The 22,774-nt window shown below is 46.8% G+C and overlaps 1 protein-coding gene across 2 annotated transcripts in view; it reads left to right on the top strand.

The window, feature by feature from the left end:
* Positions 1-4,269: 4,269 nt before the first annotated feature.
* The window catches only part of LOC135904321 (uncharacterized), a 107,700-nt gene continuing 89,195 nt past the window's right edge, over positions 4,270-22,774 (top strand). The window contains exons 1-3 of one of the 2 annotated variants that reach the window (XM_065434944.1): positions 4,270-4,487; positions 4,571-4,612; positions 14,705-14,869. In XM_065434944.1, coding sequence (XP_065291016.1) covers positions 4,308-4,487; positions 4,571-4,612; positions 14,705-14,869 — 387 coding nt within the window. In that variant the 5' untranslated portion in view covers positions 4,270-4,307. The remainder of the gene's footprint in view (positions 4,488-4,570; positions 4,613-14,704; positions 14,870-22,774) is intronic. The other variant, XM_065434945.1, reaches the window with a different exon arrangement.

The raw sequence follows: 22,774 nt of genomic DNA, 5'->3' as shown, positions 1-22,774 counted from the left end.
TCCTGCAGCCCAAATGGTGTTGAAAAGTGTGAGTAGTGTAACTTTGGTATCACTGGGTAGGTTTTTGATCATTTCATACATGATTCTGTCAGATCCCGGTGCAGAGCTCTTGCATGAGCTCAAGGCAGCTCTGAACTCGGCAATACTGAAAGGGCAGTTGTACGATTCATTCTGTAGACATTTTCTTTTGAGTGGCTTACATTCTTCTATTTGTTTATACTTTAGGAAGGATTTCGAATAATGTTTTGAACTTGACACACTCTCAAAGTGTTCGCCAAGTGAGTCTGCCTGATGTTGCAGCCTATCACCCTGTGTGTTTACCAGAGGGACTGAATATGTTTGTCTGCCTCTAATTCTATTTACGCGGTTCCAGACTTTCGCCTCATCTGTAAACGAGTTGATGTTCGATAAAAACTTTTGCCAACTCTCTCTTCTGGCCTGTCGGCGGGTTCTCCTGCCTTGAGACTTAACTTTCTTGAAGTTAACAAGATTCTCTGCAGTGGGCGAAGCACGTAGCAACCCCCACGCCTTGTTTTGATTCCTACATTCATCATTCCACCACGGGACATGCCGTTTGCATGCCGAGCCACTTACTTCACGTATGCATTTACATGCGGCATCCATTATGAAGGCTGTGAAGTATTCCACAGCAGCATCGATTTCTAAAGAACACATGTCATCCCATGATATACTAGTTAAATTTCGGAACTCCTCCCAGTCTGCTGTGTCAATCTTCCACCTAGGAGCCTGTGGTAGATATTCACTTTCTTTAAGTGTTCTTAATAGTATGGGGAAGTGGTCGCTTCCGTAGGGATTATTTGTAACTTCCCATTCGAGTTCGGGCAGTATAGATGGGGAAACTATGCTCAGATCAATTGAAGAAAAGGTATTGTTTGCAAGACAGTAATAAGTGGGTTTCTTCTTATTCAGCAAGCACGCACCTGAAGAAAAAAGGAACTGCTCAACAAGACGTCCTCGCGCGTCTATACGAGAGTCGCCCCAAAGGGAGCTGTGCGCATTGAAATCGCCAAGAAGAACATAAGGTTCTGGCAATTGATCTATAAAGGATTGGAATTCGTGTTTCGTTAACTTGTAGTGTGGGGGCACGTAAAGAGAGCTAATGGTGATGAGTTTGTTTAGGAAAACAGCTCGAACCGCCACTGCCTCAAGGGGGGTTTGTAGCTGTAAACTCTGACAGGAGATACTTTTATGAATACAAATGGCAACACCGCCTGATGATACGACAGCATCATCGCGATCTTTGCGGAACTTGACATACTGTCGGAGAAAGTTTGTGTGTTGTGGGTTTAAATGTGTTTCCTGTAGACACAGCACTTTTGGATTGTGTTTTTGTATAAGCTCTTGCACGTCATCAAGGTTCCTAAAAAGACCTCTGACGTTCCATTGAATAATTTGTATCGCCATTTTGAAGGTAAATAAGTGCTGTGTGTATGGAAACGGAGGTGATGCCTTAAGTTACAGAGCTCTTTCGAGGCCCTGTAACGGGCGTTCTACTCTTTCTGGAGCGTTCGAGGGAGCCTCGCCGCTCCTTAGGCGCTGGGTGCGCCTTGAGGATAGTTGTAGTGTCCATTGCCTCTTGTGAGGCGCCGGACACGTGCTCTTGCGAGCGAGAATTTACCAGCGAGGGCCCTGCCTTGGAGGGCAAGACCCCTGCACCCACCAGCCCGGAGGTCGATGGGGCTCCGTGGGGGATGTGGCTGCGCTGGCTGTTGCCAGCGCTGGAAGGGGCCGGGGAGGTTGGGGCAACCTCGGCTGCGCCCACTTTCGGGGTTGATGGTCCCTTCTGCTCGGTTGGCGGAGCAGCGCTAGCTGCAACCACCGTGGGGGCAGATGGCGTAACTGCCGACTCACTGCGTGTGGGTCGGACAGCCGCCGGAGGCCGTTGTGATGCTGCCCCCTGACGCGCCACTTCGGCAAAGCTTTTCTTTGGCAGGTATGCTACCCGCCTGCGTGCCTCTTTGAACGATATATTTTCCTTAACTTTGATTTTAACTATTTCTTTTTCTTTTTTCCATGATGGACAGGACCGCGAGTACGCGGCGTGATCCCCATCACAATTTACACAGTGAAAAGAGTTATTACAAGCTTCAGTGGCGTGTTCAAGGGCACTACATTTCGCACATGTTTGGCGGCCCCGGCAGCTCTGCGAACTGTGGCCGAAACGCTGGCATTTCAAACATCTTAGGGGATTCGGCACATATGGTCGGACACGGAGCTTGTTGTACCCCGCCTCTACAGATTCGGGCAGAATACTTGAAGCAAATGTGAGTATTAGGTGCTTTGTTTGAATTTCTTTTCCATCTCTTGTCATCTTAATTCTTCTAACGTTGACAACATTCTGATCACTGAAGCTCTCCAGGAGCTCAGCCTCTGTCAGCTGGAGCAAATCGTCATCCGAGACAACGCCGCGGGTGGTGTTGAGAGTGCGGTGTGGAGTCACTGTTAGTGGAACATCTCCAAATGATACTAGACTGGGCAACTTTTCGTTCTGTTTCTGATCATGGAGCTCTAACAGGAGATTACCACTTGCCAGCCTTGATACCTTGTAGCCTGTACCAAGGACATCAGTTAAGGAGCTAGAAACTAGGAAAGGGGAAATGTTTCGTACTTGTTTATCGGATTTATCGGAGTGGATGACATGATAACGTGGGAAGTTTGGTCTTTGACGTCCAAGGAACTGGAAAACTTCATCGGTGCGCCCTCTTTTGTGAGGGCGATCAGGAAGCGGAGGGAAAGAGGTTGCCATAAAGGGATTGAGTTTTCGGCAATAACGCCAGCCACCCACCGTGGAGTCCTACAAGGGGACGCTACAGGGACTGTAAGAACAGGTCCTGCAAACGCCAGCTGCACGTTATCACTATAACCAAATATGAGATAACCTAGGTTGGCTATTCACACAAGGTTAACCCTTGCTGCCTGGAAAATTTGGAAGTAAGCGGAAGGAAGGAGAAGACAGGAAAGATGAAAAGTGAGAGAAAGTCGAAGGCTGGAGGAAGAGAGAGACAGGAAAAGGCAACTACCGGTTTCCCCCGGGTGGGTCAGTCCGGGGGTGCCGTCTACGTGAAGCAGAGGCCAAAGAGGTGTGTTGCCTCCGCCGGGGGGCCTTAAAGGTCCGAGCACCCGGCATTGGCTCAACCCCCAGCATCCCCCTTTCCCCGGACACGGCTAAGCCGCGCACGGCTACACGCGGGAGGGTCCAACCCTCGTGTGCTCGGGTCCGTGGTGTCGCAACACACCAAACGCCTGCTGACGCAGACGCCCCTGCGGGGATGAAGCCATTCCTGATGATTATAGTTTTGTATGGTATTTCTGCGTCATATTTTTTGCGTAACTGGACTACACGTCGCTTTATTGGGTATGAACCATCGCAACGCGCAATTAGGGCTTTCGCCTTAAAGAAATGAACGTTGGCCATTCGAAACTTGTTGCGCAAGTTGTCTACTGCGCAAGCTCACACCACATGGCCTATAGAGAGCACACAACGCTACAGATGAAGCGTAAGTGAGAATATTACTGAGTGAAAATTACTAAGTGAGAATAACACTGAGTAAACCTATCTGCACATATATCCGTCACTCTATAACGGCACGCATCACATCGGTGAGCCTTGGGAGTGTTGCATCAATTTAGAGCGACGATTTCACCCGTATTTTGAATTATGTACCATACGTACCGTCCTTAGTAGCAACACACATCTGTTATTTCGGCATTAGGATATAATTACCATTGCATTGATATTAATAAAAACACACGTACGCTGTAATCTTCACTAACCCAGCACGCGTGCCGCCTGTAGTTTTCCTCTGGTACTGTAGACATAGCTAAAACATTATTTAGTAAAAATACAGATAAAAAATAAATGTTCTGATTAAATATGGTAAGATTACTACTATATATATTCCCACTACGTTTTATGGCTGAACATAGGAGAGTGCTGTAATACGGTAACATAATCTTGGCATATCACAGCGCGCATCACCATGAGCAAGCTTCAGAAAGCCTGCACAGTTTCGTACTCATAGTTATTTGTGTGTTATGAGTGCAATCTGTGACTTCATATTTGCCTATTTTAATGACATTGTTTGTAAATTTGCTAAAGTTTCCATTGGGGACACATCGGATCCGTGATTTTGATCAACTAGTGTTTTGCAACGCGAGATGAAGTCGCGCCTGAATCGCATTTTAGCCTCGTCTTCGCAAGTGTGGGAATTGGGCATGATAATTCGTTGCCAAGAGGCTCGCGCTTGTAAGCGACGCGCATCCTGGAAGAAGAAGAAGCTTGGAGAATGAAGCGGACTGCAAAGAAAACCGCGGAGTTGCCGAATTTCGCGGACACTGAGCGAGACGGCGCGTTGAGCGACACGTCAGGAAGTTCGACGAGCCCAATTGCCCGGCGGAGCCCGCAGAAACAGCAGAGCCCGGAGAGCCCGCAGAGCCCACCGTACGCACAAACCCCAAACGAGAAGGTAATGACCCGTTCTCGAATGCGCAATTCACGAGTTTCGTAAGTTGTGCAAAATTGTGTTTATGCCTGATTGTTTTCCTGTAGACACCGGCTTCACCACGCACCCAAGCCAGGATCAACATCAAGGTGAGAGCACCATCACTTCTGCGCTCTTTTCATTTCTCAGCTGCCTCTATTGTGCATGAAAAATAGCTTCAGAGCTTTAGGTCTCCACCTGTTTTATGCTATGATTGAAATATGGCGTTACTTTCGAGTGCCCCCCTGTGATTGCCGTGCTATACAACAAAATACTTTGGTTTATAGCCCTGATTCGATGTACATAATTGTCACAAATGATAATCCCTATTGAATGTTGTTCCTCAGTTCGGCGAAAATGAACAGCCTGTTAACTTACAGTCGGCAAACGGTGCAGGTGACTAGCTTGAGAACAACACCTCTAATGTTTAAAATGCGCTGAAATTCGCTGCCTACCACATGGTGAGAAGAGTCTTGTTAACGGACAGTGTAAGAAAAAAAGCTCGGTTTCTCTTTTTTAGGCAACAAAGTAAGTGAAATAAATACTGGCGTAAACATACTCACACTGAAGAGTCACTTAGGAGAGATGCCACAAAGCAGGACTCCGGATTAATTTTTACGAACTGGGTTTTTTTAACGCGCACGTAAATATCAGGGCTCAAGTCTTTTAGAGTTTGCCGCCCGTCGAAGTTGCACGGCCGCCGCTGTTAAGTGTCGCCGGGATCTCGTTCCCAGCAAACCAACGCCATGATCACTGAGCGACTGTGGCGCATATTAGAAGAAATAAATCATGGTGAGAAGTCTCTGGCAACTATCTGTATATCTCGAGAATAATTATTGGAACGGGCAAGAAAAAGAAGCTTGAGAAACATCTGGTGAACAAGCCAACACTAACCCTAAAACGAAGTTCCCAATAAGGGTGTTCTGGACAGGACGTGTTTTTCTTGGCAGCGTTTACATATATTTAACCTTCCACCTAAGGACCAGCAGCATAAGTGTCCGGAAAGAGGACTGTCAAAATAGGGTTACTGAAAGTGTTCGAAAGGACGGATTGGTCATAGTACTGCGGAAGGTGGGCGCGTGCTCCAAATTCTTCTAAGAAGTAGGGGTGAAAAAAAAAGAAACTGTCAGATGAAAGTGCGCGTTCTCGATCCGGTGGGCATATAAATATTCGGGCAATCATTTTTCTTGGTCAATTTTTCATATACTAGTGCCCTTGTCGCTGCGTTTTCGGTTACTCTATTTTGCACTACTAGTGCTTTAATCTTATCTGCACACATTTTGATTAAACTGAGGCCTCTATTATGTAACAGTTCTTCCAAAACATCGAAGAATGCCTGCTTACTTGACTTTCTTGGGGGAAATGCTTGGCAGCCGGATTGAGAACGCCTGCTAGGACACCACGGTTACATTTCTATGCGAATGCATCGAATGGCCAATTGAACGAAAAAGCCGGCATCCGGTAGCAGCGAAATTCCCCATTGGTTACGACACGCCAGGCCACTTGCGCGCGTCGACGGAGCAGATCCGGCGGAACGAGACACCTGCTGTGGCATTAGCGCGCCGGGCGTTGCGTGAGGGGAGAGGGCATCGCCGCGACGCCACCTCACCAGCGCACTCCGACGGAGCAAACACGGTGACGCGACGCCGTGGAGACAGAAAGACGTGGTTTCCTGGACGAGGGAGCCTCGCGACGCGCGCGTGTGGGTGCCGCTGCCTCAATCTCCGTATTTCTCTCGCACCCTCGCTAGGCTTAGCTACTGCGCGCGCCTACCGGCCTTGGGGGCCGCTCCTGCTTCCTCAGTGCGTCTTCGCGTAGAACGTCGCTGGCATGGAGCGTCCTTGATTTCTCAGCCTTATCGCCCAAATTATTGCGGTCTACATCCAACATGCGATCGTAAAAAGTGCATTAAAAGTGTTCAGAAACTTCAATAGAGTTGCCCAAGTATACCTAAGAATAACCCAGAATTGCAGTTGCCCACATTTTAAGGTCCTCCAAACCCAAATTTAAAGTGGTCCATACCCGAATTTCAAGTTCGCCCACCGGTCAATTTAAGTTAGCCCAACCCTAAATTTAGGCTTGCCAACACTCAAATTTCCATTTGACCCACTCCCAAATTTTATATTTGCGCATCCGCAAATATTAGGTTGGCCCACCCGTATATATAAGTTGGCTCACCTGCAAACTTAGGTTGGCAAACTCACAAATTTCAAGTTGGTCAACACCCAAACTTGAGTTGGCCCACCACTACTACAGGTATACCCATGCATTTTCTGTGGAGCCCTACGTATGCCTATGGTTAGGCGTAAACCTAGTGATATGGGTATTCTCCACGATCGGTTTTAAATTTTTTTGTTTCAATTGTTGGTTATGGTTCATAAAGATTAAATGTCTTAACTTCTAAAATTATGGATTTTCATAGCCGGTACAAGACATTGTACACTTAGCATGGCAGACGGATTTGCTGGGGTACGCGCAAAGGAATGGTTACGTGTTAAAAAATAACCCGCACCAATTGAATCACCAACCTTGATAACATACCTTCCAGCAAAACTCGAGAACATTACAGGCAGCGCAAGACTCGAACGACCGTTGAGCGATGTTTAATTGGCTTCCGCATTGACAGATCATAAGAAAATCTTAGGTGTCATTTTCTTTTTCTTCTATTTTCGTTTTAAGTCATTCACTCTGATACAAAAAACTCAGCATACCCCCTCCTGTCCACATTGCCTAATCCATTCTTGTGAACGTTTTGTAGTTTCCTCCAATTTACGTTATGTTTTCTTATTCGCTAACACTCTTCGGTCATTGTGGAGGAGTGAGGTAAAAAAAATCCGACAAGAAAACGACTCGTTTTCATTTGGAAGGCAGATTTATTTATTTATTTGATGATCCTGGAAAGGTTATCTACATTAGTCTCTTGACTGGTCACATCATTTGACTGTCCATTTAATGTATTATGAATACAAAGATACTCGTACACGTACAATAACAAGCGTTTACCGTAAGGGCGCTTCAAACATGAGCAATGTAGTTGCAACAGTACATATGGTACGATGGGCACATAGCTGTTTTGACAAATCAAGCTATAATAACGTTCTATTTTCTACTCCTTCCTTCACTTTCTGAATCATGAATGTAGGCACACTTTCAAATTCAATAAGGAAATCGTCAATAATTAGGCAGTATACGAACCTAATATACATATAAAGAATAAACGAACAAGCTAATGGACAAGCGACACAACAGAAATATAGAAAACAAAAAATATAAATACATGTGTATCAATAGCCACAAATGATGCCGCTCTCCTCCAAGGAAGGTATTAAAACTTTTAGAGCTTTGCGCATGTCCATCCTTCCGCGCTCGAAGTAGTTTTATACTGTAAAAGAATAACGATTATGACTTCTGAGCGTTGCTTGAATAGAAGTCTTTTGTAATTCACAATTATGAAAAATCTCTTTGTTGCAACATTGTTCTAGTTTGTTGCTTCTTTTGCTTGCACACAGTAGCTATATCGTGTGACCCCATCGGCTCGTAAGAAGAAAAAAGAGCTTTCTTTAACACGGAGACCGCGCCATGTGTCACAGCCCACATGAACGAACTACGGCTGGTAGTTATTGCCCGCGTGGAGCGAAAATTGTTGCGGAAACAGGTCTGTAAAATGTTATGAGTCCGACGTAAAACACTGTGCATGATTCGTTGCCTTGGCTAGCAAAAATGTGCTACGTTATTATAAAAGCACGATTTTTTTTGTAGCATTGTTGGTATTTGGCTCTGCGTTGCCATGTTGGACAACTAAAGCCGTAGGCACCTTCAGTAGAAATTTCAAGACATGCTTTCGAAAACACTCGCAATATAAAAACTTCAACAAAATTCACACGATGGTTACGAGTGAGCAAAGCTGATATTAGCCGAGCGTGAGCTGTGGCGTGGACTAGGCGTTTTCGCTGCCAATATCGAGCTCGTCGAATCGCTCAGGGTACCTGAAGGGTCGGCTGCTTCTATGGCACCACAGTGTAAAGAATGTTTCATAGCGTTCTCACCTAAACTACTGCGCTCCTCTTCGGTGCTCGAGCGGGAGCTCGCTTGCGGGCTTTTAAGCTTACACTGGGGCACTCGAAGGCGCTACGATTACAACGGCATGACGACATTCGGATGATGATTATGACAATATAGAGCTAGTGTAACGATGACAGCTTGACGATGACCACATAAGGACAAAGGGACGGCGACGAGTGTAAGACGAGGATGGCGACGATGGTTTGGTGAGAGTAGGATCGAAAAGCTTCAATCAGGACTCTGGATTAACCACGACGGTATCCCGACGATGGCATGACAACGACGTCCTAATAACTACAGAACGACGACAGCATGAATACGATGGAATCACGAAGGACTGAAGTCGCTGCAGCGACGCATTTGGCAAAACGTCGATGAAATGACGACAATGAGATGACTACGAGTGTAAGAAGATGGCTGTGTGCCGACGACTGTAATGACGACGATGGTGTGCGGCGGCCTGATGACGGCTGTATGACGATGATGCCGTGAGAATGACGGCCTGACGACGAAGGTTAGAAGGCGGTAGCACATGTCCAGTGGCATGACGACATACGGAGAGGCATATGCTCAGCGACACATACTCATGGGAACTGCGACTGCACTATCCGCGGGAAGCAGCTGTGGTGCCTTAGCGGCTAAGCATGGTGCCGCGAAATCAAATCCCGGCTGCGGTGGCCTAAATGGGGTCTAAATGCGGGAAGGCCCGCGGAGTGCACGTTAAAGATGTCCAGGTGGTGAAAATTAATCTGGAGTCTCCCAATATGCTGTATATATGGGATCGCCGTTTCGGCACAAAAACATTATGGCACAAGTCATCTCACGACGACCTAATGCTTAATGGTAATATGGCTACCACACGAGCAATGCAGCGACACACATTATTTCTGCGTTCACGTTTATTTAAGACCTGTAGTGGTAATTCTCAGACATCCATTATTTCTGTTTTATGCGGCACACTGCGGTATTGTCCCACTAGCTACGGCACTCACTTCCCAAGGTCACAAGCATAACGGCACACTGGTGACTGTATAAGGCCGACGCAGTGACGTGTATGAAATGGAGAGGAATGAATGACGTCAGTGGAACGACAAATGAGGGATAGCGACGAAGGGCTGACGCCAATAAGATGACGGTTCTAAAAGGATGACGATGGTATAGCGATGACGACATAAGGACAATGGGAATACGACGAGCGTATGAGAACAATGGCATGATAGCGGTGGTATGAAGACAGCAGCATGGCAGAGCTGGAATGATGGCGATGACACGTATACAATCAAGGTGGCATGACAGTTATGGTTAGACAACGGATGCACGATTATTCACGGTGACGCAATGGCGACGATGCCATGAACGGCGGCATGATCATATCGATTGACAGCAGCTTAATTGCTCTAGAATGACAAAATACAAATAACATCGATAAATCGATGAAGGCGGCACCACAACGATGTAACGACGGCCATTGTATGACAGCGACTACGAAACGACAAGCCCATGATGACTGATACTCGGATGTTGAAGTTAGAGCAACGAAGGCGTAAGAACCGCGACGGCATCCCACGGATGGTACGTCAACAAACGCATCACAGTGACTGTATAACTCACCCCACTACGCGACCGGTTGCCAACGGTATGAGGAGAATGGCATGACGACAAGTGTTTGACCGCGCTGGCATGACGACGACTGTGTCGCGAAGCCTGTATGGCGATGATGGTATAACGTGTCGGATGACAAAGCTGGAGATACGTTGATGGCATGACTACGACAGCATGACGACTACAGCATTACAAGAGATATACGATAGCGACTGTGTGACGAGGATGCAATGACGACGATGTCATGACAATCGCGGCGCAATCGCGACTGAATGACGAAAGCATAATTACGATACAATGGCGAACGACTCACGCTGATGGAACGACAAAACTGGTAGACGACAGCGGCTCGACGACAATGGAATGGCGTTGCCTAAGTGATGACGTTGATAGAACGACAGCGTGACGACGACGACATATTGAAAACCTATGACGACGGCAGAATAAGAAGATGACGTGTCGAGAGCCAGGTGAAGTTTGAATAACGTCGACGGAACGACCCCGACGGTATCACGACAATGGTTCGACAACGAACGCATGACGACAGCTTCATGAAGATGATATAATGACGACGATCACCCGACAACGGTATGACCACTATGGGTTGACAACGAAATGGCGTGTCGATGAGTGTATCTCCAAGCCTGTATGCAGGCGATGGCATGGCTGGTACGGCATTATGACAGTCGAATGATGAAGCTGGTGTGACCCCGTTGCAACGACGCCGATGAATTCACAGCCGCAAGCACATATCTTATGATCCGAGCTACTAGACAAAACTGCGGCCACTGAATCGTGGTAGAAAACCTGACGACGACGGCACGACCAGGGTCCAACGATGAAGCACGAATTACGAATGACCACGTCGGCATCAAGGCCGCAAGCACACAACTAAGAAGCCCAAGCTGGTAGGCAACTTGTGCCACTGGCTCGGTGCTAGAGGAAATTAGATAGATTAGATAGATAGATAGATAGATAGATAGATAGATAGATAGATAGATAGATAGATAGATAGATAGATAGATAGATAGATAGATAGATAGATAGATAGATAGATAGATATAGGCTGGCAGGCTCAAAAAAGCTGTAATAGGCAAATAATACGAATTGCGTATATGCACTTACAGCAAAGCGTACACCGGTGACTGAAAACTAGCTTGGGGTTACAAACGCCTAAGTTTCACTTATCACGTGGAGCGATAATAGCAGTTATGCGCGGTACATTACACAAGTAAGCACAAGCTGAACATCGCTACTGTAACAAGCTAAAGCGGCCTTTCGCATTTGCAAATAAGGGTGATATGATGTTACTCGTTTTTGTACTCCTGAGGGTGAGCTCAGAATTCTGTAGCAAAATATCAGAGACCCGAAATTACAAAGCGTATTGATCACATGGGGCAATTCTTTATAAAAAAAATAAATTATGGTCTTTAACGTGCCAAAACCACTTTCTGATTATGAAGCACGCCGTAGTGGAGGACTCCGGAAATTTCGACCACCTGGGGTTCCTTAACGCTCACTTAAAAAGTACATGGGTGTTTTCGCATTTCGCCCCCATCGAAATGCGGAGATTTGATACCGCGACCTCGTGTGCAGCAGCCCAACACAATAGCCACTGAGCAACCACAGCAGGTCAATAATTTATAGAGAAGCACTTCTTTCCTACCTCCAGCCTTTTTTGGACGCTACTCTAGTGCAGCGGTGCCAGGGTAGTTCATAATTTTCCTTATGACGATGGATGCAACATAACAAGTTGAAACAAAATATTTCAAGCAGTTGAACGATATCGTCAGCACCATCAGCCTATTTTTATGTCTACTCCATGACGAAGACCTCTCCCACCTATCTTTATTTACCTCTGTATTGCGCCTGCTGATTTCTAATTGCACGTGCAAATTTCCTAATTTCATCGCCACACTTAGTTTTCTGCCATCCTCGACTGCACTTCTCTTCCCTTGGCGCCTGTTCTGCAACTTTAATGCTTTAATAGCTTAATACGCCGTTTATCTGCCCTATGCGTCACATGGCTAGCCGGCTTCATTTCCTTTCCAATAATGTCAACTAGAATTTCAGTGAAGCCCGGCTGTTCCTAATAATAGCAATAATATCGCTTTTGCTCTTCAACATGGCGATGTGTCATCTTGCACGTGATCTGGATCGGATACACGACGTAGGTTACACGCTCTACGCGGATGGCATCACGTTGTGGGCGAACAGAGGTTCCCTATGGGATAAAAATTATATGCTCCAAAGCGCAGTATTGCGGTAGAGAAATTTTCCCGACGAAGCGGGGTGAAGTGTGCGCCCGAAAAATCCGAGGTCATCTGGATACATGCGAAAGGCTTTAACTCCTGAGGGTCGATTAACATTGTGGTTTGAGGACCACATGATCCGAGAGGCACCCTGGATGCGAGTATTGGGTTTTGGGCTTCAGAGCGACGGCAGAGCCGCACAGACGCTGAAAACCCTCAAATCCACAACCTATAACATAGCCGAAATGATACGTCGAGTGACGTATTTAAAGGTGGGCATGCCATGATACCCTGAGGCTCGTAGAGACCTTAGTAATTAGTGGAATCACCTATGGCTTACCTTAACAAATCCTTAACAGGGAAGAGGAAATGATGGCCAAGACGATACTTCGAACCGCCTTGAAGGCGGCTCTGGGCGTGCCTAAATGTACCTCCACGGAGCGCATGCTATGGGAGTAAATAATGCTTTCGGTGAACTCAGGCAGGCCACTCTGATGCGACACAGGGCATGCCTCAGCTTTGCAAAAGCTGGTAGGGCAATAGTGGCTCGACTCAATATTCCAGCATACCCGATTTATGTCACCGAACAGGCCGTACCTCTCCGCCTTTTGGTGAGATCCAAAATTACAGTAGCTCCAATTCCGAAGAACATACATCCAGAGTACAACAACGAAAGGCGCAAACCGATCGCACAGCATATTCAATCGATGTAACGATAATCGATAATCGACAATCGACAATAACTCTAGATGCTATACTTACTACACGGACGCAGCTTTGTATGCAGGGGCACGTGACTACGGCTAGCTTCGCTATAGTTCCCAAATATTTCAACCAACGCCATCGCCTAGGCTGGTGCCTGGGACACGCGGGGGTACAAGAAACCGAACAGGCTAATGCGTTAGCTCGAGGGTGTACCAACGGAGCGCCGGCAGCCTCTTCTATCCCCAACCACTCGCACTCTACCTCTCAAAATCCCATCAAATTAAATTCCAAAGACATTGTGGCACACCAGCGTGGAGTCCGAAGAAAATACCCGCCGCCTCCCTTTCAACTTAGCAGGAAAGAGACCGCCGATTGCTGCAAAATATATACTGGGTTAATCCCCTATCTAAATTTGCTAAACACCATGTATCCGACTCGCTATAGCGCCAACAGCCCTTGGTGCAGTGGCATACCCACCCTAATTCATGTAACCTGGAAGTGGACTAAGCGCTTTCATAAGCCAAATACCAATGACAAGATGGAGCAGTGGAGGCACAACTCGCCCATTCTGACTTGGCAGGACAAAAGTCCTTAATTATCCAGGTCAGGCAGGCAGGCGGCCGAGGTGAGTCGGGCCCTAGAGTGGGGGCTCCTACCACCATTCCTTAAAATTTCTTCCCGAAAAATAAAGTTTATATGTCGTCACTGGCAAGGCTATTGAACAATACTTTTGTTTCTGCATATTTATCATTAACCATACTTACGCACGTTCCCGGTTAAGGGCTTCAGTCATTAGTCACAATTTATTCACGGTGTTGTTGAACAGGGCGATGTCAACTGCAAACTGCTTATGATATCAGTTTACTGCATATTTTTTTAAATCTCCTGTATTCCAAAAACGTCTTCGCACTGGAGTTTCCTTCACTGAGAAGCAACTGGCGAGCTGCACAGGCATCGCGCTGGCATCAGACCTGATTTCATTATGCGAGTGCTCCATGGAAGCTGCATTTTTTAGATCTCGTGGAGAACACCGTCCATTATTGCAGACTGCCGCAGTACTACATGCCTAAGTTGGCGGGAAATTTATTTCCACTAGCACCTACTAAAGAGCTTCCGTAAATACGCCAAAATCTTGTATAGCCATTGACTTTCCACGATAAGATTCCGCAAGGAACGGCTGGCTGTAGTAAAATGGTGCTCGCCTTTCAAATGAAAGTATTTTGGTCATCTAGGAAGTTTTTCCAGAATCCTAGAATATTAACTCTCGCTCGCAGACCCGTACGCACTTGAATTCTTTCAATACAAATGAAATGAACAGCCGCGCCTCTGTAACCCGCTACTGAAAGGTGCGAAGTTATTAATACGCACAAATATCAAAATCGTTTTCTTGATAAACTCACGTAGAGGGCTTTTTTATGTTTTGCTCACATGGGGCATTTTTTACAATCCAGTGCACTTCCATGCAATGTCCAATTAAGGCATTCCAATGCCCTAGTTGTTCCTGTAGGGGGTTTTATGATCGTGGACACTACAACTGGATCAGTTGTTATGAAAGTGAAATAATGACCTCTGCCCTTGCAGGTTCAAAGCCCAGTACAAAGGGCCGAAGGGCGTAGGGCTGTAAAACGAGCACATCGGCCAGAGCACGCAGTCCCGGAGCTTCTAAGGCCGCCGGTTCAGGCGCGGCAGGCGCGACCGACAGGACCTGGCGGAGAAGATGGAACACCCAGCTTTGACAGCAGCGATGTGCGTTCTCCTATTGTCGGGCTTACTCTATATTCGTGTACTTGCAGGGAAAGGCACTAAACTCCATCTCGTCCACGTTATAACAGTTTGGGCTAATCTTGTTCAGGATAGGCCTCGTCTACACGCTGTCTCAAAGAAGATCCACGAGTAATACTGCGATATGTGCGCGTATCTAGCACGAGAGGAACCATCAGCAATTCTCTGCCAGCTGATGCATTTTAGGGCTTAAAATTATGGGGTTTTACGTACCAAAGTCACTTTCTGATTATGAAGCACGCCGTAGTGGAGGACTCCGGAAATTTTGACCAACTAGGGTTCTTTAACGTGCATCTAAATCTAAGCACACGGGTGCTTTCGCATTTCGCCCGCATCCGAAATGCGGCCGCCGTGGCCGGGATTCGATACCGCGAATTCGTGCTCAACAACCCAACACCATAACCACTAAGCAACCACGGCGGGTATTTTAGGGCTCCAAGCTTATCATCGTGAATTACAGAGTGATCACTGGTGCTCGCGTATAAACGGGACGACATTATCTGATTAATCAAGACTTCGGTGGAACTTCTGAAGCACTCTCGGAAAGATTGACTGTACCTTGAGCCAAGAGATAAAGTCATAACGTTGTTCTTTCGACAAAAGTAAGTCACCAGCAAAATGTAAAATCGATATAGTCATGACAGAATACCCAGCTACACGATTTATAGGGAATATCGATTAGTCAGGTATGGCGCTTCTCACTCGATATTAGGACTAGATATTCATTTGCTACTGTTTGAATGTTGTAAGCTGAGATAGAGTCAGAACATAAACCGAGACAGCGTCGCAGTCTGTGCAATACGCCTTAGTTTTTCTGAAGACACCAAAGCCTCTTTGTCGTCTTCATACTATAGACATTGCACTCCTGGTGCGGGAGCAGCGACCTGGTGCTCGTTAGAATTCTACATCGCAAGCCAGCGCATACGGCGTTTGTCGGACGACATGAGTAACGTCGGTCGTTGGCTGGTTGGAGGGCGCATTAGATTCGACTGGTACAACCTAGCCACTGTTTTGACCTGACACCAAACTCGGTAGGAACCAAGTCGACTTCTCGTACATTTCACTTTCGAGAGCCAGCATAGAGCATGGTTCGCAAGCAAACTTCGCAATCGCCCAAACGAGGGCAAGACAATCGCGCTCGGTGATCAAGTGACTGCGCTTTCATGGCGAGAGACTTCGGCTGCTGCATGCTATGAAGAAACGAACCCATACGTTGATGTTGCGCAAGGACAACACCGATGCTATAGACAAGCGACGTCGGCATAAGACAGCGGAACTATGCGCACAAGACAAGAACGCTGCTAACATCTTAGGCTGCGCAAGGTGCAGGAAACTATCACAGCGCCAATATTCCCTCTATCAGGTTGGATGAACAGCTGCGCTCAAAAGGCGGCTAAGCATGGTGATCTGGCGGGGACGAAAGCAGCGTCTCGACGAGTTGAACTGCAGGCCTGTGACACAGAACACTTCGCGAATCGACAAGATAGGCTGGAAGTGGCTTCTAACGGTCGGCCAGAAAACGATGATATTACCAATGTAGCAGTGAAAAGTCGGCCATTTCAATCCACGGAGAGTCTATCATGCGCTCAATGTTGCTAGCGCATGGCTTAGACCAGAGCAATGACTTTAATCTAGTAAAAAACGTGAGCTGCAACGATGGCGATCTTCTTTTCCCGTTAGCCGTCAGAGAATTGCCAATAACATGTTATGTGACGGCAGCTTACTGCCTTCACCGATAGGTATTTCGCTCTATGAAGGCAGCCGGACGCGTCCTTCTCGGTGCTCAAGCCTTTGTTCTCTAGATAGTGTGCTCAAGTGGTGATATTTCCCACTGAACGGCCTGATGTTGTCTTTTTTTTTAACTGTCACAACACGAAATGCCCACGGCTGGATGAAGGCCCAATGTTACATTCCGAGAGCATCTTTACTTCTTTATGCATGATTTCGCGCTCAAAGGTGCAGATGTGGTAAAGGCATTGAATGCTGGAGTTTGCTATACCAGTGCAAACGCGACGACTGTCATCATTTGTACGACCCAGTGAAAATACAAACTGAAAGACAAACCAATCGACGAGAGAGAGCTTCTGCGTGTACTGGTGGTAGATCCGTAATGACCATGTGGTCGAATTCATCGCTGTGCCATTCATAGCGAATTGGCGCGGTCGAAGGACTTGAGGGGGCGCCATGTGCTACCGTAGAAATACGACAATCTTCTGCCGGAGACAGGGCAGCAACGGCGCTTCCTTGTTGGAGCACTTGCGTGAATACTGGGAAAAAGCACGGAAAAGCGCGAAAAAGCAAGGAAAGGTGAGGTTTCTTATGGCTGCTGGCGGTGACGAGGTAACATGCGAACAATGGATGGCGTGAGAACAACGTTGGGAACATGGCAAATATTCGCTGTTGGGGACTGGTAAGGAGATCGCGAAAATGACATGGGTTGTGACGGCCGCCGGGCAACTGAAGACAGCATAACCGACTAGGGCGCATTACGGCAGACTTAAGGATACGGATAGAGTACACGTCGGAAGAGACCCGTGACGCACTCAACACGGGCCCAGCTGTACGAGAGAAAATTGAAACCGAGAGTCAGGTGATAATGACAATGTTTCAGTTTGGCAAAACAAACGCTGATCTGGTGACCGACCCACGCAGGGGCGTCTGCGTGAGTAAGCGTTTGGTGTGTTGCGACACCACGTACCCGAGCACACGAGGGTTGGCCCCTCCCGCGTGCAGTTGTGCACGGCTTAGCCGTGTCTGGGGAAAGGGGGACATTGGGTGTTGAGCCGATGCTGTGTGTGTGGACCTTTAAGGCCCCCCGGCGGAGGCAACACACCTCTTCGGCCTCTGCTTCACATAGACGGCACCTCCAGACTGACCCATCTGGAGGAAATCGGCAGTCGCCTTTTCCTCTCCCCCTCTTGAATCTTTTGCTTTCTCTCTCGCTCTTTCTTTTTTCCTCTCTCCTTATCACTTCTTCTCACTTCCGTATTCTGGGCGGCAAGGTTTAACCTGGTGTAATTATCCAAACTTGGGTATATTATATTAGGTTATAGCGGCGATGCATGGCTGACGTCTGCAGGTATTCCCCCGAACTTGTAGCGTCCCCTTGTTGGGCTCGGTGGTGGGTCTCCACCATCGCCGCCGAATTTCCAAACTTTGTATGGCAAACGCTTTTCCCCCATTGCCTGATCGCTCCCTGAAGAGGGGGCGCACCGATGATCCATTCAGCTTTTTTATGCAACCTAAAGAGTCCTTTCCGAAATACCACGTAGTTCAGAGTCAACAAGAAACTAAGACAGTCCGAATAATATCACCTTTTCTTGTAGCCAAATCCCTCACTGAAACGATCGGCCCAGGGTATAAAGTACCAAGATAAGAAGCGGGCATCTTCTTCTCGAAGACTCTAAAAACTTCTAGCGTACGGGGACATTTTGGTCTCAGTAGGCCCACACAGGACGATGAATACAGCGCGCGGGGTCATCTCGGAAGATGACCTTCTCGAACTTAGTGAAAGTGAATTGCTAGAAGGATGGCAAGAACAGAACGTTGTCAAGGTGCAAAGGATTAAAATAAGACAAGATGACAAAGAAGTACCAACTAGGCACGTTATCATAACTTTTAGAACCAGCATTCTTCCTGAATCGAGACCGGTTACTGCAAGCTTCGTGTCAGACCATACATTCCAAACCCGCGTCGATGCATTAAGTGTCAGCGTTTTGGGCACGGGTCACTAACCTGCAGAAGGCGTGCTACTTGTGCCAAGTGTAGCTTCATCGAACACTCTTCTGATGTTTGCAGTTCAGCGACCCATTGTGCCAACTGTGAATCCGACCACCCTGCTTACTCGGGATCCTGCCCTTCGTGGAAAAAAGAAAAACAAATAATAGAACTCAAAGTGAAACTAAATGTGACTTTCCCAGAGGCGCGCAAGCGTTTCTTTCCAAAAATCAGAACAGTCCTTCCTACACCGATGTGGCGCGGCGGGGCGCAGCGCCGCATCATTCGACGGCCGCCCAAGTCACTCGGAAATTGACGGCGGTCACGCCATCTGCCCCCCTGACTGGGACAGCCAGCGCTGTTCCGTCGCCCGCAAATGAGGGCCAGCAGACCTCCGGGCCTGTTGTACCCAGGGCCACTGCCCGTGCAGATCGGCCCACCACTTCCGTGAAAGTGCCTGCTCCGCGGGCAGTATCCGCCGAATCAGACGAGGTGATGGATACAAGCACAAATCCGACGTCTCAGATGCCCAAGGAACGGCGCAGCTCCCTCGAGCGCGCCGAGAAGAAAGAGAGAGCTCGTATCAAGGGGCCTAAAAAGGTCTCGTGACCTTTTATAATCTACATTTCTTAGACACACAGCACAAAACACATACAATATGGTTACGCAGATAATACAATGGAACGTCAAGAATTTACTCCACAACCTAGACCACATCAAGGAACTCTTAAATAAGTACAATCCAAGGGCGCTGTGTGTCCAAGAAACGAATCTTAATCCTTCACACACGAACTTTCTTCAACAGTATGCCATTTACTGAAAAGACCGCAACGAAGCCCTTGCCTCGTCTGGCGGTGTGGCAATAATTGTAGATAAGGGTGTTGCTTGCCGGCAATTGCCGCTTAAAACACATCTAGAGGCAGTTGCAGTCCGTGCAATACTGTTTGATAAACTGGTAACAATTTCCTCACTATACATCCCCCCGAACTACCATCTTTTAAAAACAGAATTGCCTTATGAATGAACTACCCGAACCTTATATTGTCGTCGGAGATTTTAATGCACACAACACTCTTCATTCCAAAACATTCCATAGCGTGGCAAACAAAACATTTTCATCAATCGATTTATGTATTGCATCTGGTACACTCGTACCATATATAGAGTGGAACGTGCTTAAAAATTCATATGGCAGCAACCATTTTCCAATTGTCATAAAATCAACAAAACGTGATGTATGCTCTCCATGCGTCCTCCACTGGAAAGTCGAGTCAGCCGACTGCAAACGTTATAAAGAACTCACCCGAATGACTTGGGAAGACATCTCTGCACTTTCTATTGATGACGCCGTGGCAAATCTGACCGCATTTATTGTTGATGCGGCGTCACTATGTATCCCTGAATAAAATAGATCGCCCTTCAAACGACGTGTTCCCTGGTAGAATGCCGAGTGCAAAGAGGCTTGTAAGAATCAAAATAAGGCGTGGAGTCACCTTCGCGAATCTCCAATTGCCGAGAATATGATCAATTTCCAGAAAATAAAGTCACTAAGGAGAACACGCCACCGGGCCAAACGGAAATGTTGGGAAAAATACATTATTAGCATCAGTTCATATAGAGACGAACGGAAAGACTGGAATAGGGTCAACAGAATAAAAGGCCGCGAAACTCATCCTCTACCTTTAGTAAACACACGAGGAGACACTACTGAGGACCAGGCTGATTCGCTAGGAGCACATTTTCAGTACATCTCGAGTTCATCTCACTACGCAGATACATTTCTAAGATATCAGCGACAAGAGGAACGGCAGCCTCTGAATCAGAAAGGAAATAAAAGGGAACCTTAGAACCGCCCATTTAACATGGTGGAATTTCAGGCTGCACTGAATTGTTGCAATAAATCAGCTCCTGGGGCGATCCAATAGTTTATGAGATGATCGAATACCTACACGCCGAAACACACAAAACCCTTCTATCACTTTTTAATTCCACATACTCCGCCAGTTATATTCCACCTGCCTGGAAGCAAGCAGTCGTAATTCCTATTCTCAAAGAGGACAAGGATCCAACTACGGTCAGCAGCTACAGGCCTATAGCCGTGACAAGTTGTCTATGCAAACTCTTTGAGAAAATGGTAAACAGACGCCTAATTCTTTATCTTGAAAGCAGCACAATACTAGACCCCTTGCAGTGTGGTTTTAGGGAGGGTAGAGGTACTACAAATCACCTTGTCCGCATGGAGGCGAATATCCGAGATGCCTTCGTGCATAAGCAGTTTTTATTAGCGGTATTTTTAGATATCGAAAGGGCATACGACACAACCTGGCGTTTTGGAATTCTCCGTGATCTGGCTGGTATGGGTGTCAGAGGCAGTCTGTTAAACCTCATCCAAAGCTACCTCTCTAATCGTACGTTCCGTGTGAGGATTGCTAAAGTGCTGTCTCGTCAATTTACGCAGGAAACAGGTGTGCCACAAGGTGGTGTGCTGAGCTGCATGCTATTCATCGTAAAAATGAATTCCCTCTATAGGGTCATACCACGAACAATGTTTTATTCAGTGTATGTGGATGACGTACAGAGAGGATTTAAATCATGCAATAATTTTATCTGTGAGCAACATTTACAGCTTGGCCTAAACAAAATATCTAAGTGGGCTGACGAGAATGGATTTAAGTTAAACCCCCCAAAAAGCACGTGCGTTCTATTTTCTAAAAAGAGAGGTATATTACCTGACCCTGTTGTCCATCTTAAGGGACAGCCGCTATCTTTTAGGAACGAACATAAATTTTTAGGAATAATTTTAGACTCGAAACTAACATTTGTCTCTCACCTTAGGTATCTGAGAGCGAGGTGTCTGAAGACAATAAATTTACTAAAGCTCTTGTCCCGCACATCTTGGAGGAGTGACAGGAGATGCCTTTTGAGCCTCTACAAAAGCCTTATACGGTCCCGCCTTGACTATGGAGCAATAGTATATAGCTCTGCTGCGCCTAGTGCTTTAGAGATGCTAGATCCCATTCACCACTTGGGTATAAGCCTGGCTACAGGCGCTTTTAGGACAAGTCCCGTAGAAAGCCTGTATGTGCAATGTAATGAATGGTCATTACATCTCGAACGGACATATTTAACTTTTGCCTATGCTCTCAAGGTTAAATCAGACGTGCAGCATCCAGGTCACTAATCTATTCGTCAAGTGTCTACCGCCAGGTTGCTTCGTAACCGCCCAACTATTAGAGCTCCGTTGATACTTCGTTCGATAACACTGGCAGAAGAAACAGGTGTCTTAGTCCCAGAGAAAGTCCTAATGGCACCCACTCGCCTGCTTCCACCATGGCAATGGCAGACCATTGAATGCGACGTCTCTTTCGCAGAAATATCTAAGCGGGCGACATAAGCGCATATACAATTCCACTTTCGTGAACTTCAGGAGCAGTACTCCTGTACAGAATACTATACAAACGCTTCCCAGTCCTCTAAAGGAGTTTCCTACGCAGCTCTGGGACCTTCATTTTCAGTATCCAGGGCACTAAATCCACACACAAGTGTATTTACAGCGCAACCCTACGCTATACTATCGGCTCTTCAAAACATAAGGCTCACAAAACTTGCTAGGGCTATTGTATTCACAGATTCACTTAGTGTAGTCCGAGCCCTACTCAGTACAAGAAAATATAAGAACTGAGTTTTTAGTGCGCTGTTCAGTCTGTTGTGCTCCCTATATATGTGCAATCAAGTGATTGTCATATGCTGGGTACCTGGTCACAAAGGTATAAAAGGCAACGAGGCTGCTGACCAAAGCGCTAGGTCAGTAACTTTTATCGATGCAGATTCAAATATCTCCATCCCTGCTACAGACCTAAAGCCTTTTCTACGCAGTAAATTGAAGAATCACTGCAAGGCCAGTGGGATACACAAGCAATGAATAAGCTTCACATAATAAAAACAAAACTCGGGAACTGGATAAATGGAAATATAGCAAGGTACAAGGAAGTAATTTTTTGCCGATTAAGGATAGGCCACACATACGGTACCCACTCTCACCTCTTGACTGGGGGCGATCGTCCAACTTGTGTTAAGTGCGGTAATAGTCTCACAGTCCTCCATGTTCTTATTCAGTGCCCTGCAATATAAACAGAGAGGAAAAAGTATTTC

Source organism: Dermacentor albipictus, chromosome 2 (genome assembly GCF_038994185.2).
Source record: "Dermacentor albipictus isolate Rhodes 1998 colony chromosome 2, USDA_Dalb.pri_finalv2, whole genome shotgun sequence".
NCBI classification, from domain to species: domain Eukaryota; kingdom Metazoa; phylum Arthropoda; class Arachnida; order Ixodida; family Ixodidae; genus Dermacentor; species Dermacentor albipictus.
Note: the sequence above shows the minus strand (reverse complement) of the source record. Positions and strands in the feature narration are given on the sequence as shown.